The sequence below is a fragment of the Alligator sinensis genome, unplaced genomic scaffold (assembly GCF_000455745.1).
Source record: "Alligator sinensis unplaced genomic scaffold, ASM45574v1 scaffold1023_1, whole genome shotgun sequence".
NCBI classification, from domain to species: domain Eukaryota; kingdom Metazoa; phylum Chordata; order Crocodylia; family Alligatoridae; genus Alligator; species Alligator sinensis.
The window spans coordinates 1,015,762-1,030,017 of NW_005842373.1; the positions used below are offsets into that span (position 1 = coordinate 1,015,762).

Consider the following 14,256-nt stretch of genomic DNA (forward strand, 5'->3'; position numbering starts at 1 on the left):
CAGTGGAATTCTCTCCCCCTGCCCCAGAAGTACTCCTTTGGGGAGGGAATAGCTTGTATATTGTGTGGAGATGGGGTAGGGGGTGAGTGAGTGAGTGAGAAGTGGCTTAGCCCAGCCCCTCCGTGGGGGTAGGGCAGAATCAGTGCCACCTGCCTGGTTCTTGGCACACTGCAAAGAGGCAGGAAAGCAGCTGCAGCAGGCAGGCAGCAAGGGAAGCTCCTAGGAGGGGGCAGACGTGTGGGAGAGAGCTAAGCCTGCCACCACGGCAGCCCCTACCAGGTGGGTCTGCAGCCAAGCCAGCCTCCGCCCCAGTCCCTTCAACGCTGCAGCTTCCCAGTTAATGGGACTTGACCCCATGTGGAACGCAGCAGGGGCAGCTGCCAGCCAAGCCAGATGCAATTAATTTGTGGGTGCCTGCATGTGGGCCGGATCTAGTTAGCTGGCAGGCCAAATTCAGCCCACAGGCCATATTTTTTCCACCTTGAGCTAGACTGTTCTCAGTGGTGGCAGATACCAGAATAAAAAACAGTTGTCTCAAGTTGCAGCAAGGGAAGTTCTAGATTGGATATTAGGAGAAACTCTCTCATGAGGAGGGTAGTAAAGCAATGAAACAGGTTACCTAGAGAGGTTGTAGAATCTCCATTCTTGATCCTTGAGTTGAGGCTGGTCCTGCTTTGAGCAGGGGGTTGGACTAGATGACCTCTTGCGGTCCCTTCCAACCCTAACTTTCTATGATTCTGTGAAACATGTAGCTATTAATATTATTCCTATACTGTGAATATACCAGATATTATGCTACAATACATTGCATAACACACTTCACAACATATATTATACATATATGTACTTGAATGTGCCAGTTTTATAAGACTGAATATTTTCAGTATGAAATGATTGTTTGTTTGGTTATTTCTTGCAAAAATAGAGGGATGTAGGGAGCTATGCATGTGCTGCAGGAAGAGCTAGACAACTACTGCAGGCCAGGTGTCAATTAAAGCAAGAGGCTGCTTTATCTTCTGAGTTCCCTCTTCCCTGTTACTTGTTTTCTGATGCACACCATACTTTAGCACTTTGGTAATTAGATTTTCCAATGGACCAGCTACTCTGTCCCCAAGGTGTGGATGTTTTTTAATAGAGATGGCAGGTTGGGGACCACATGGACTAGAGGAAGTTTCTGCCCGTAAGGCCAGGGTCAGAGAGGAGAACTGGTGTAAAACCACCAGCTCCTAAATTGTAACCACTTATTTATTTGTGCCACTAACGCCACCAGACACGGGAGTTAGCAGAGATCACAGTCAGTAGTTCATCTGAACCTCACTGTGGATATCAGACCAAAGAAAAAAGTGAACTCACACTTTGGTTGAACATGTCTGTCTCATGTCGCAGCTGCGTATATTGGCAAAGGTGCTGTCTAATCGTTTCCACCCTTTCCACCTCTAGCCTCTCGAGCTCCTGTAAAAGGAAAAACAATCCCACACCTTCATCAGCAGCTGAGCAAAAGCACTAGATGTAAACCTAGCTTAAAGTCTGCAAATAATTCAAGCTCTGCAAGATGAGCAGCCAGGGAAACTGCCCCAAGATTCTCTTCTGCATGTCCAGTATATCAAAAATGATACAATACAAAGGCAGCAGCAGGAGAAAAAAAGCCTGTGCAAGTGTACAGCTTCTTAATAATCCCAAATCTTGGTAAAGAAGAGACTGTCATGGAATGGGCATGGGGTGAGATCAAAGGGGCTATGAAAAACTTGCTACATATGGGAATAGGGTTAGGAGGTAAGGTCAGTGTAGGGATAGGAAGTTGTAACATCTCCTCAATTGGAGGTTTTCAAGAGGAGACTGGATAAACATTTGACTGAACAGCATTATTCCATTTCTGCTGGGACCTAGACCAGATGACCTGTGAGGTCCCTCCCAACCCTATGGCTAATCTCGTGTTTTGTTCTTCCTGTCCTTAGTGAGAAAACTGGTACACACTTTTAGGGCTGTGAAGAGGCTGAAGGGTAAGACCCTGTAGTGGTAACTGTCCTGATTTATTATGAATCTGAGATACTTTCTGTGCAAATACCTTATGGCAATGTGAAAATAAGTATTTTGCAAGTTGAAGGAAGCAAACCATTCTCCTTGATGCAATGAGGGTATTTTTGCCACCAAAGTCCCACCTTGAACTTGAGTTTGCAGATGAATGTGTTGAGCTTTCTTTGGTTTAAGACTGGTCTCCAACCTCCCTCTTTCTTAAGGAACAAGGAAATAACTGTTATAAAACCCCTCTCCCTTAAATGTAGGGGAACTCTTTCTATGGTCCCCAGAACCAGCAGCAAGCACATCTTTTTCCTCAGCAAACTCTTGAGAGAAGGGTCTCTGAAACAAACATGGAACAGGGGTTGTGAATGGGTAGTGACTCAAACCAAATGGAGTATCCATTAGCTACCATATCTAGGACCACTAGTCCTACGTAATATGGCCCCATGCAGGATAAAAGCAGGCCAAACAGTTTTGATATGGCAGGCGGTAGCATGGAGTTAGTACCTCTTCAGCACACCACCAAACCCCTTGCTTAGGGATGGACAATCTATGTGCTACAGAATAAGGTGCATCTGTGTTCCTTTGCTAATGGAACCTCTGCTACTTTCAAGGGACTCTGCGTGGTGACAGGTGACATGTGCTAATTGCACAGTGGTGGATACTGGGAGAGAACCTGCACTGTTATGTACATATCTGCTCCTTGAACTTGTGCCTGTAGGAGGAAGAAGACACACAAACAAGGAAAGTAAGGCTCTTGAATCTTTTAATGCATGCAAAATCAGTTTGGGCACTAAATAGTTCCACACTGTTGAAAAAGTAGGTCCTCCACAATAGCCTGGAACTCCTTCAGAAAGCCTTAAACTTGCAATCAGAAACATCTATATATGACTACTGCCAAAACCATGGAGCTGTGCCTAGTGCTGTTAGTTTCAAAGATGGTCCTACAATCTGTCCGTTCTCTTATCTAAGTCAAGCAACTTCACGAGGTCTTTTTGTAGACCTGGATATCATAATGGACCAGGACAGCCTGATCTTGAGCAATTCTGAATTACAGGCTCGGGGAGGAATAGGACCTTTGATCAAATGGGTTCAGTCTCTCTATATATTTCCCATGTCTTATTCAATCTGGCATTCTCATTCACTTTTGTAGCCACCAAGAAAGAAGGGTGAGGATACTTGGGTACTTTTAGAGGAAAAATGAAGTTACTTTCCAGTAACCAGAGTTCTTTGAGATGAATTGCCCACATACACATTCTCATGCTCCTGAGCTTTGACAAGAGACTTCTCACCTTAGCATTATCCACAGTATTTACTCTAGGCCTGCAGTTCACAACCCTTTTATGCCCAGGTTATAAAAGAAGGTATGCCCTTCCTGCTCCTTGGTTTCCTTTCAGCCACTGAGACCTATATGCCAACTCTGAGAAAAATGGAGAGAGAATGGGATACAAATAGGTTTGTGGCCAATATGTGGGAAAAACTCTACTTACTGGGAAATAACCGTATTTTGAGTAACTGTCCACGTACACATTTTCACTTGGGAGTGCCTGGTCTTGGAGTCTTCTTGGCAAAGAGTAACTAAAAAAATGTATCTACCAAACACAGCTAGAAAGGCAGTTCTATCTTCTAGACTTTATGAGGGCACAATGCTTAGGGAAGGTGCAAATCAGACTCTAGGTGGCTGCCTTGTAGGTAGCACTTGGGGAAACAATGTGCAAGGTACTTATGGAAGTGCCCTGGACCCTCATGGAGTAAGCACAAGTTATGGGCCACGGCTCAATCTTGGGGCTCTCATAACACAGTTTTACAAATCCAATATCCATGTAGACAGTCTTTGGGCCAGTATTACTGTGTCCTTACATCTCTCAGCCTTAGAAACAGAGAGACGGAGAGAGTTTCAAAATAGCCTCATTTTGGCCAAAGAGTAGGTCAGAACTCATCTTACATCTAAACTAGATGGAGTCCTTTCGGTTGTGATGTATAAAGCTTCAGGAAAAACTAAAGCAACAGATTGCTTTAAACAAGTCTATCTCCTTACTCAGATGGAATTCGGAGATATTAGGCAGAAACTTCACATGAGTTCCCTGGGTCACCTTGTCTAGATAAAAGCCAGTATAGGGTGCAATGCTCAAGGGCCTGCCCTGGCCATAGAGTGGGAAGCTGTGTCCATGGCATCCAGGGCAGCTTGAAGCAGTCCCTTAGCTACCCTAATACTAATAAGAGTAGAGAATCAGGTGTGATCTGCAGGGAGGTCCTTGATAAGAGAGACAACATGCACAAAATTATCGTGGACCAGTAAATTTTAGACTTGTCGAGGAACAGGCCCATTTATCAAAATGGTCTCCATGGCTTTTTTTCTTTAGGAATTGTGTTGAATAAACCCACTTCTTATAAGTCATGGCAGTGGCTAATGAGGATGAAGCAGTGTGTGACTCTATTTCCTGTCCAGTCTCTCATAAATGGAAGTCCCTGATGCTGAGATTTACTGTATGGTTCCATAATGTCAGTTTCCACAACAATCCTGCAGGATTGAAAAGCTTGAGGAGAAGATGGTGTAAGAACTGGGAATCCCAGAGAATTCATCCATTGCCTGTCCAGGCTGGGAAGTCTCAGAAGCATTACCCCATTCACAAAGGCAGGATAAGGAGCTGCAGGATACTCTACAGGATAAGGAGCTCTGAGTCACAAGGAAGATTTCCTTTGACTTCTTGTGGTTGGGCACCTGCCTCTAGATCCCAATCAAGACCAGTGCAAGGGTGCCAATTTTGACAGTGTCAAAGAGGAGACTGGTCTGCGTTCAGTACTGGGGGGATGTGCAGTCCTGAGATGAGGCTGTCAATCCTGGGTCAGACGGAGTAGAATTACATGTTGAGGAGAGATAGCCAAAGCTTACTCTGTCTTTTTTGGTTCTTAATTTGAAGGACTGACAGACTGAGCATCTGTTGGGGATACAGGTCTCTCCCAACAGAAGGAGCATTGTGTGTGTGGCTGTGAGAAGATGGAAACAGACTACACATGAATGGTATGGCTGGAAACTTGGAGAGCAGAGGAAGGCTATTGATCAAAGGAAAAAATGTCCCCTGCCTCCACTGAGGGAAAGGAGAAAAAAAAGGTAGAAAAAAAGGAAAAAAGCCTGTTTCACTTGAGATCAGAGGGTCAACTGGCCAAAAGTTGTGATGATACCATGTGGTACCACCACAGGGGGAGAGGCAAGTGATTGGTACTGGCTGCAGTGCAGGGCTGCTGACTGCCCCAAAGAGAAAAGAACTCTGAGATACGTTTCCTAGGACAGCGAAGGTGTTAAGAATGCACAGAAGAAAAAGAGAGAGACTGCTTTGGAGTGTGTCCTAAGGTTCCTCGCTGCTAGCACACATGATGAGCTAACTACACAGCTGAGGAATTGAGAAACAGGGAGCTTGCACCCCCAGGGCACACTCTATGCATATTGTTAAAGCAAAAAAGTCTCTGGTCACAGCTCAGGGAAGGAAACACACCTGCAAGTGAGACTGTATGTGGACAATTACTCAAAGGAGAATTTCTGTTTCGAACATGCTGACAGGGAGCTTCAACAGAGGCAAGAAAATCAACAAGCTACTTTATAGGAAAACTAGAAATATAAATCCTGAGGACTGTATTGTGCAATGGTTACTTAAGAGAAGGAGAATTCTTGCATGGTCAAATACATTTATTACCACAAGGCATATGCAGCCAGGGAACTTATCCCCTCAGTGAAACAGAGGTGCATTGTTGTGGGTTAGCTTTCAGTTACCTCAAGGTAAGAACATGTACATGCACCATTACTACAGTCTTATTCATCTCATGCAGTTATCCTGCACCACCCATGTACTGATAATACCCATGGTATAAACTGCAAAACCATGGGATAAAAATTACCACATTTATTTATTTGTACATGTATTTCAAACTGTATCATGTATTTTTTTACTACCTACCCTCAGCTATATACTTCACTTCTTCCAATCTACTTCTAAAATTCCAAACCCCTGACCAGCTGCAAACTACTACCCCATTACATATACTGTGAAAGACAATATTTTCTTCTTCCTGCCCAAATGATATTAAACTTGTTTGGGCAGTGTAGTGGCAAGTTTAAGGTCTGGCATCTATACTGATCTGCATTTTGGTTGTGAATGGTGACATACTACAGTTATACATTTCAAAGGTTTTCCCTATAAGCAGAAATAAAAGAAGAGCAGCATAAACAAAACAGAAGTCTCAGACTGATACGTACCAGAGTAGTAGTCACCATTTCTTCAAACCACTTGGATTGAGCTTGATTATAAAGATCCACACAACGCATCAAATCATCTCCTGGAATGATCAATATAGAGATAAGTCACTTTCCAACTCTTCATAAAGAACCTGAGTGAGAATTAGCAGGTAACATTTCATAAAATGTCACAAATATTGACCATAGAAAAGATAATTTGATTATGTAGTTTAACTTCCTGCACAGCACGTGCTATAACTTCTGGGAGAACTAGAACATACTACATTTGTATGCAAGTATTATATAAAGAAGATAACTCCAACAGTTATATATTCAATTTTCAAATAGGGAATATTAGATTGGGGAGGTAGGGCACTGAAAGAGAAAAATAAGAACAAAAACTGATATTGTTTTATTAAATGCCCAATAAGTAGTATTCCATATTTTCAGTTTTTATTTTAAAAAACAATCCAGGAATGTTCCAGGGTTTATCTTCAAAACATAAAAAGTGGGATGAAATCAGGAAAAAAGGAAGAAAAGGAAAAATATCAGTTTAAACCAGGGGAAAAAAAATTGGTAGGGAGGGAGTAAGGCCGGAACTAAGGAAAGGGAAGGGGGAGGGTCGCGAAGCAGCCCATCAGCCATTCCTGGGGCTGCAGTAGGGAGCAAAGTGGGGGGAGGTGTCAGTGGGTGTGGGGGCACAGCTCTTGATGCTATGTGCCCCCTGGGGCGTGTGCTCCTGGATCAGTGGCAGGAAGCACATAGCACCGTGCCCTGTCTTTCTTCCCTGGCTGTGTTCGTGCCCCTCCCCTCTCCCGTCAGGCTGCCCTGGTGTTTGGGGGGCAGGGGGGAGTGCTGCGTGGCCAGATGTGGAGGGGACCGGACTGTGGCACTGGCACCTCTTGCCCCACCGGGGGTCAGAGCTGGGAGTCCTGAGCCCCCAGGCCTGCAGGCCCATGAGGAGCGGCTGGGTGTAGCACCCGCCACAGGGAGTGGGGCCAGGCTCTCCTGCCTGCCCCCATCTGGCAGGGCACACAGCTCCCAGTGCCCGGGGCAGGGCCAAAGTTGGAACCGCCAGGGTGCAGCTTGGATCCGCCTGCTCCGGGAGTGATTCCTGTGGTGTGGCCCGCCCTGCCAAAAGTCAGACCTGGGAGCCCCGTGTCCCCAGGCAGTGGCTTCAGCCACCCTCCCCCAGCCCCTGTGCAGCCACCGCCAGCTCCCTGCCTCCCCACTCCGCATGCAGCCGCAGCCACCGCCCTCTGAATGTCCAGCTGTAAATCTGTGCCTCAGGTAAGCGGCACAGCGGCACTGTTAGCTTACCAGTACCACCTGTTTTTCAGTTCAAATCCCCGTTAGCCTGCATGAGTGGGGAATAGGCCATTCCTCTCTCGTGCCAGTTAACAGGGATTTGAACTGCGTGCCTGCGTATCTTGAGCATGTGCAGTAAATTATGCATCGGGCACAGATGTAGCAATGTATGTGCACCCATTGTGGAAACACAAATTCCAGAAATATAGACATCCAAAAACCCATATCTAATAGGTGTTAGATGTTATGGGAGGAGGGCTTTACGTGTGATTTTAGCTCCAACAGCTTAGTGGTTAGGGCACATGCCCAAGAAGCAGCAGACCAAACTTAATGGCTCCCATTGCCCAGAGGGAGCTGAACTTCCATCTCCCTGAGTTTCTGGCACAGTGCTCTACCATACTATACCATACCATAAAATGCACATTAAGAGTAAAAAAAAAGTGAGGTACAGAGTTACAAAACTGCCATTTCTGCTTGCAAAGGGAAACAGAATTTAGCTTACTGATAAAAAAGGGAAGGTGGAAAGTACTCATTAAAAAAGGCAGATTTATTCAATACAAATATTAATAATAATTCAGAAAAGGCAAAATTGCTGTTCAGTATTTTTTACCAAGTCCCAAAGGTCTGGGAAAAAGTAATGTTTGTGTCAGAGTTTACAAAAATTAAAAATAAGCAATATGGTAAGTTGAATGAAAACCTTGAAAAAATTGGTAAGAATTAGACTGGCGCCTCTCACTGAAATAGTATAGTCGTCACATATGGTATAAATTCCTGATGCGGTTGGGGCGGGGAGAGAGGAATTGTAAATGGATGGCCACAAGATATGAAATTCTATTTCTTTTTGAATGCCTAAATGGTAATTTTCCAGGTACCTAAATGGCCTTTGTGGCATTTATGCTCAGTTTGTGAATCTACTACTAGAGATGGATCAATTATATAATCAGTCCAAATCGGATTAGCATTGATAAAAATAAATTTGACAGTATCAGCAATTGGCTTTTTTTGGCCTCTGTGGTCGATAATGTCACCAATAAATGCCAGGGATGCAGCCCAGCAGGTTGGAGAGCAACGTTTGGCTGGTAAGTCGGGGGGGGGCGGGGTTGGGGGGGGGAGGGGGGGGGGGGGGGGAAGGGGCATGGCAGGAGGCTGACTGAGGCCCCCATCATGAGGAACTGAGTGGGGCTAGGGCAGGTGCTGCCCAGAGCTGTGGGCAGTTCGTCCAGGAGGTGTGGGGGGTGGGGGGGGGAAAGAGGGTGGCTCCTGCCACTGCTCACACCTGTGAGAAAGGCATGGGGGGCATGTGACCCCCAGATTTGTGTGTGGGGCGAGGGATGGCTGCCTGCTGCGGGCTCAGGGCCAAGGACTGCACCGGTCTCCTCCCAGCAGGGGGGTGCTGGGCCGGGGCTGCGCCCAGGGTGGGTGGTGGTGGTGCTGGGAGGGGGGCTATGGAGTGCACTACAGCCATCCCAAAATTTGCCATAGCCCCCCCTCCCAGCACCATGACCACCCGCCCTGTCTGCCCCAAGCGCAGCCCCTGCACCCACAGATCTGGCTATGCCTTGACCTGGCTGGGCAGCACCTGCACCTGCCCCAGCCCCAGCCCTAGCCCCACTCCTTCCCTCACCATGGGGGCTTCGATCTGCCCGCCCCCCCCCACTCCAATTTACTGGCCAGATGCTGCTCTCCATGCTGTCGGGCCTCATATCGGCTATTGGATCAGTATCGGTTGATATGGCTAGTTAATGAGCCATTGGTATTGGCCAAAAAAATCTTCATCAGTGCACCCCTATTGATTATCCCTGCAGCACATGAACGTGTACTAAGCATTCTCAGTAAACTATGTACCGGCCAGACAAGTACATGCAGATGTAGTTGCATACATGAAAGTAAGTCCTGAAGAAATCCAGGAAGAGGACACAGAGGGACATCCCTTATTTTAACCCCAGTAACTAAGTAATTGGAGTACTCACCCAGGATGGGTTTGACCCTCTGGCTCTCTTGCTTCTTAAAACAGCCCTCTAAATACAACACCACAGTATAGGCATTACCTGGTCCTCTCTTCAGCCCTCCTTTTGCAGTTTTGTGACAAACGTGCCCATAATGAGCATGTGTACAGAGCTATTCATGTGCCTAGCAGCCAGGTTATAGCCTACAGCACATACACTTACAAGTCTACCCTACATGGGTAATACTGTGCCTAAGTGCCAAAAGGGCTGCTTATGTGGCTGGAAAACAAAGTGAAATCCAAGGCTGTTCCTCAATGAGCAACTGACACTTGTATATGTTTACTAGAGACCTTTCTTTTCTTACGGATCACAGGACAACTATCAAAGTCTTTGGCACTTTCTTCCTTATCTATCCCCCAAAACTAGTATCAGAGTACTTCACAATCTTTGATGTATTTATCTTTCCACACCCATTTGCTTCAGGGCTATATAATTATCATAATTTTACATATAGGGAAGTGAAGCACAGATAGAGAGTACATGAATTGCTCACATTTACCCTGGGAGTCTGTGATAGTGTAGGGATTTGAATGCATGTCTCTCATCAACCATTGATGTCTCTCTGAGACCTTGATATTTGACCACACTAATATGCTTTATGGAGTCTGTAAGTTTGAGACCACTTGGAAGATGACACTGCATAAAACAGCAGACCGCTTGTTACTTGATGAATTTATATTGGTGCTTCAAAATTAGTGTTCTGCAGTCTCAATTTTTACTGATTTTCACTGATAAATTCCCCGATTATTTTTTAAGTAATTCAGTTTTACTAATTTACACCCATTTTCCAGTTCAAATCCCTGTTAACTGGCATGAGTGGTGAATGGCCCATTCCCCACTTGTGGCACTTAACAGGGATTTGAACTGAAAAACAGGTGGTGCTGGTAAGCTAAAAGTGCCACTGTGCCGGTTACCCAAGACACAAGTTTCTGGCCAGATGTATGGGAAGCAGGCCTGACCCTGGGTGGGGTGGACCAGAATCACTCCCAGGGCAGGCGAGTCAGAGCTGCACCCCAGCAGATCCTGTTTTGGCCCTGCCTCGGGCACTGGGAGCTGTGAGCTTCATCGGGGGTGAGGGGGTAGGCGGGAGAGCCTGGCCCAACTCACTGCAGCGGGCGTTGCACCCAGCTGTTGTGCATGGGCCCAGAGGGCTGGAGCCACTGCCTGGAGGCACGGGGCTCCCAGCCCTGAACCCAGGTGGGGAGGGAGGTGCCAGTGCCAGGGTCGTGTCCCCCTCACCTTCTCATCTGGCTGTGAGCCACTCCCCTCTCTCCCCAAATGTCAGGGCAGCCTGGCAGCAGGATGCTGCAGCAGGGGGGAAGGGTGTAAACACAGCCAGGGAAGAGAGGCAGGGCACGGCCCCATGTGCTTCCTGCCACTGATCTGGGGACACGCGCCTTGGGGGGCACATAGAAGCTATCAACAAGAGCCATGCCCCCCTGCCCCACACCCACTAACAGCTCCCCCCCACACTCTGGTCCCTGCTGCAGCCCTGGCAGCGGCAGATGGATTGTGCCACACCCCTCCCCTGCCCCTTCCCCACTCCCAGCCTTACTCCCTCCCTCACTGCCGATTTTTACCCCGATTTAATTTTTTTCCCCTTTTCTTCCTTTTATCCTGATTTCATCCCATTTTTTGTGGGGTTTTTTTTAAGATAAAGCCTGAAAAATTCCCAGATTTTTTTTTAAAATAAAAACTGATAACGTAGAACATTATTCATAATCTGTAAGAGCTACCTGAGGATTTCTAGGTGGAAATCAAATTGGCAGTTAAGACTTTTTTAAGTTCATTTATTTATTTATTTTTAAAAGGAGCTAGACACCTTTCCTTCTGCCAAACTGCTGGCTGTGACTAGTACAGTTCCTTCAGAGGGGACAGCTGGCCACATGCTCTTCATGAGGGCTTCGGGTGTCCAGAACTTCTGTCCCTGGGCTTGAAAGAACCTTAATTTATTGCATGCCCAGAAAATCCAGATGGCCTGTATTTTTACCCAGCATTTGGAGAGCGTAGGTGAAAGATGACATTTTTCTCTTATTTTGGCAGGCAGCTGTGGCTTATTTGGGAAAGATGGCAGGTTGCTGACAATTTAAGAGTTTTCATATTATTTAATAGTGTGGTATGTCAAAGGACACAGAGCTTGGGAAGAACACTCAGTTTTAGTATAAAAAGGAATTAATAGACTGCCATCTAAGTATTCTGGACAACATTTTCCTCTCTACTTCATCCCAGGCTGTGATCCAGGCTTTTTGGCAGGGGACCAGTGTTCCTGGGGCATTTAGCCAGTTAGCTGTAAATGATGGATTTTATTTGTACTAGGTGCAGCTTGTGACAAGACAGTAGAGCTGCATTCTACACTGGAAACATTCCACTTTAAGTGACTGTGGAACCTTTTTAGCAATGCCTTGTGGCCAGGTACTCTGTAGCCCCTGTAGAATGGCTTTTATAATGCATACTGTCATGCAGCTGTCTGCCACCAGATTCCTGGTCTTGTAGCAGAGACTATAGATTACAGTCTAAGATGGCACAGAACAGGGACTACGGGCTTCTGTGGTTTGACTCCAAAGCATGTTCACAAGGCTTCTGCTTCCTCCTTTGCCTGACCCAGTAGAAGAACACGGGGTTAATGGTGGGTGCCACAGTAGACACGTGTATATGTGGATTCTGATCTTAGGACTGTTAGATGGCATGATAGGGAGTGTAGGGTGCCTGCTGCTTTAAATGAGGAAGAGGCTGCAGCAAAGGTTCAGGTGGCAATCAGTCACTTGACCAGCAAGAGAGGGGTTGGCTTAGGGAGGATATAAAGCCCAGGGCCTGGGCTGGGCAGTCTTATCCTGGAAGATGACAGGGAAGGAACTCCTAGCAGGCTGCTGAGGGAGTGACTGGCCCACACTGAGCATGCCTGGAGCATGCCTTGGGGCTGGCAGAACAGAGAGCATACAGTCTGAAGGCTGGGGAATGTCTAGTAGTTTGTGGAAGGGACTAAGGAGAGGCAGGGAAGTCCCATCTGTCCCAGAGAAGGAGCAGGGCCAGAGGGCCCAGAGAGAGAACAGAGTGCCAGAGGACGCAGAAATAAAAAAATAAAAAAGGGAGCAGAGGGCCGGAGGGCCCCTGGAGCAGGTAGGGCCAGGATGCCCATACATCTCACTGACCTAGGAGTGGGGCCAGGGCTCAGGAAAGGCTGAAGGCGAAGAAGGGCCATACCTGGAGACTGGTGGGGCTGGAGATCCCATGGGTTTCAGCTGGCTTAGGAGTAAGGCCAGGGTCTAAGGAGAAGGACCAAATGCTAGGAGGGTCACAGTGGAGACTGAGGGGGCCAGAGTGCCCACAGCCCCGAGAGGGGCTGATATAAAGAGGAACAGAGCCAAGAGCCTGTAGCCCATAGGGATGGTTATGATGCAATTAGAATGTGTGACAATTAGAATCTGTGAAGCATGGGCATGGGTACTGGGGAGGACAGAGCCCACATAATTAACCCTTAAGGTGATGAGCAGTGACACAGGCGCTTGTGAGAATACCCAGGGCTTCTCAAATCAGGTTGTCTCCCTTTTCTACAAGTATCATTTTATCAAGGGATAGCAGGCGAGGAGAAGGGGAGATTGCCCAAAGAGAGCCAGGTTGACAAGGGCTGACAGGCTCCAGAGGCATCATGGCCACCCTAGAACTGAATCTTGTTACAGATCGGCAAGGATTCATAGGATGAGATTACACATTACAGTTAGCACAGGGGCGGGCAAAATACAGCCCGTGGGAAGAGGGAAGGGCAGGGAAGGAGCCCGGGGAAACGTGGCCCTGAGAAAAGCTGAGCGCGGATGGGGGAAAAACAGCCCCTCACCCGCCCCATGCCCGATGCCCCGTGCTGCAGCCACTCACAGCCTGCATGGGGCTGCCTGTGCCTGTTCCAGACAGCCCTGTGGGCTGCAAGTGGCTGCAGCGTGGGGTGCCAGGCACAGGGCGGGCAAGGGGCCACTTCTCCCTGCATTCAGCTTTTCCCTGGGCTCCTTTCCAGCATGGAGGAAAGCGGCCTCTCCCCTGCCCTGTGGCCAGTGCCCCGTGTCCAGAGCAGGCACAGGCAGCCCCAGGCAGCCTGCGAGCGGCTGCAGCATGGGGCGCCGGGCACAGGGCAGGCAAGGAGCCACCTTTCCCCACCCCCCCGCTCAGCACCACCTTGTAACCCGGCCCTGCTGCCAGCCTGAGCCCTGCGCCAGCTCTGGCCTCGTCCATCGGGGTTGCGCATGGTGACAGCAGCTGCAGCTCTCCTGCTTGCCATGCCAGGCAGTGTTGCTACTGCCTCCCCTGGGCTGCCCAGCGTGTGAACTCTGGGCGGCCAGCAGCAGTCAACACTGCCCGGCGCGGCAAGTGGGGGAGTTGCAGATGCTGTTGCCAATGGGTGAGCCTGGAGCCAGCTTGGAGCCCAGGCTGGCAGCAAGGCCGGGTTATAAGCTGGTGCTGAGCGCAGGGAAAAGGGGCCCCTTACTTGCCCCATGACCAGCACCCCACACTGTAGCTCCTTGCAGCCCATGTGGGGCTGCCTGTGACTGCTCCAGACAGCCCTGCATGGGCTGCGAGTGCTTGCAGCAGGGAGCGCCAGCCATGGGGCGGGTGAGGGGATGCTTTTCCCCCATGCTAAGCACCAGCTTCTTACCTGCCAGCAAGCCCGGGGCTGGGGGCTGTGCGCTGCCCCCCGCCTGTACC

The 14,256-nt window shown here is 48.2% G+C and overlaps 1 protein-coding gene across 1 annotated transcript in view; it reads right to left on the reverse strand.

Annotated features, from left to right (window-relative positions):
* Window positions 1-14,256, reverse strand: part of GAS7 (growth arrest specific 7) — a 278,601-nt gene that overhangs the window by 14,429 nt on the left and 249,916 nt on the right. The window contains exons 12-13 of the mRNA XM_006029347.3: window positions 6,272-6,351; window positions 1,354-1,452 (exon numbers count right to left, since the gene is read on the reverse strand). Of these exons, the coding sequence (XP_006029409.2) occupies window positions 1,354-1,452; window positions 6,272-6,351 (179 nt within the window). The remainder of the gene's footprint in view (window positions 1-1,353; window positions 1,453-6,271; window positions 6,352-14,256) is intronic.